The sequence below is a fragment of the Oncorhynchus tshawytscha genome, linkage group LG27 (assembly GCF_018296145.1).
Source record: "Oncorhynchus tshawytscha isolate Ot180627B linkage group LG27, Otsh_v2.0, whole genome shotgun sequence".
Lineage (NCBI taxonomy): Eukaryota > Metazoa > Chordata > Actinopteri > Salmoniformes > Salmonidae > Oncorhynchus > Oncorhynchus tshawytscha.
The window spans coordinates 4,043,652-4,045,000 of record NC_056455.1 but is presented as its reverse complement, the minus strand read 5'-3'; the positions used below and the strand labels follow the sequence as shown (position 1 = coordinate 4,045,000).

The 1,349-nt window shown below is 40.5% G+C and overlaps 1 protein-coding gene across 1 annotated transcript; it reads left to right on the top strand.

The window, feature by feature from the left end:
* The first annotated feature begins 15 nt into the window (after nt 1–15).
* LOC112225813 (interferon alpha-3-like) lies at nt 16–1,072 on the top strand. The gene is made up of 5 exons (XM_024389905.2): nt 16–141; nt 238–324; nt 457–606; nt 686–778; nt 882–1,072. The coding sequence occupies exons 1-5, from the start codon at nt 16–18 to the stop codon at nt 987–989; spliced, it is 564 nt and encodes a 187-aa protein (XP_024245673.1). The 3' UTR covers nt 990–1,072.
* The last annotated feature ends 277 nt before the right edge of the window (nt 1,073–1,349 follow it).

Sequence of the window (1,349 nt, the reverse complement as noted above, 5' to 3'; positions counted from 1 at the left end):
CTAACTACCATAAGAATGGCACATCAGACTATCACTTGGATGAGCGCCTTCCTCTGCCTCGCGCAAGTTTTCTCGATGCCCATGCCTTGCAAGCTACAACGACATCTTGTGGGAACAACCTACATTCTACTGAGAGACATGGTAGATTTTATAAATTACTTTTGACTTGAGATGTATTATCCAACTATGTTTAACTGAATAGCTCAACGTGAAAAATGTGTTTTCTCCTTCTTTCAGGGGGGTCATTTTCCTCTGGAGTGCCTGCAGGAGAATGTCTTCATGGCATTCCCAGCCACTGCTTTCGCATCCTCCGGGGCGCCACAGGTAAGCGCATGGGCGCATATCCAAGTGTCCTTTACAGCATGAAATAGTATTGGCAACTGTTAGGATTAGAAAGTAGACAGACAACTTTACGATGCCATTTATGTTATTTGAAATTATTGTTGTCCGTTTCAGTTGAGCAGCAGTGCAGCTAAGTCTATATATGAAACATTGAAGAACATCGACACATTGTTTGGAACTGACGAACTGCCGACAATGTGGGACCAACAGAAGTTGGAGTATTTTCAGAACATTATCTACCGTCAGATTGAAGAGAGCGAGTGTGTGAGTACCTACCTAGGCCAATACAGATAGCTTAACTGTTTAAGTGTGTTACATTTGAATTATTTTCTTCTTGTGTCAGATGATGGGGAGTGTGGACACACGTGATTATCTAATCAGGGCAAAGATGCTGAATAACTACTTTAGGAACATCGCGGAAGTCCTAAAAGAAAAAGTAGGGTACAAGCAAATACACTATAATGGAAAACAATGTTTAGATACTATCTCTATGTAAAAAAAAACGACATTTCCTTAACAGTACATTTTTATTTTCACAGAATTTCACTTACTGCGCCTGGGAAGTGGTTCGAAAAGAACTCCTGTACACCCTAGAATTCATTCTGATACACCACTCTGACAGCCTTCTGTGGTCCAACAGAACATGAATTTGAACTTGCAGAACTGATTTATATACTGTACTTGATTCTGATAGTCTACCATTCTACAATTATGTAATGTGCCATGTCAAACTGCAATATAAGACATGTATTTATGTGTCTTTTTAGGTTATATATTTATTTACATATTTATTTATTTGACAATCGTGCCTACTGTTGCTGAAAGGCTGGTCATGGCTCACATCAACACCATTATCCCAGAACCCACTTCAATTTTCATACCGCCCCAACAGATCCACAGATGAGGCAGTCTCTATTGCACTCCACACTGCCCTTTCCCACATGGACAAAAGGAACACCTATGTGAGAAACACCTGTACTCCCTGTTCACTTATGGCTGCACGGCCA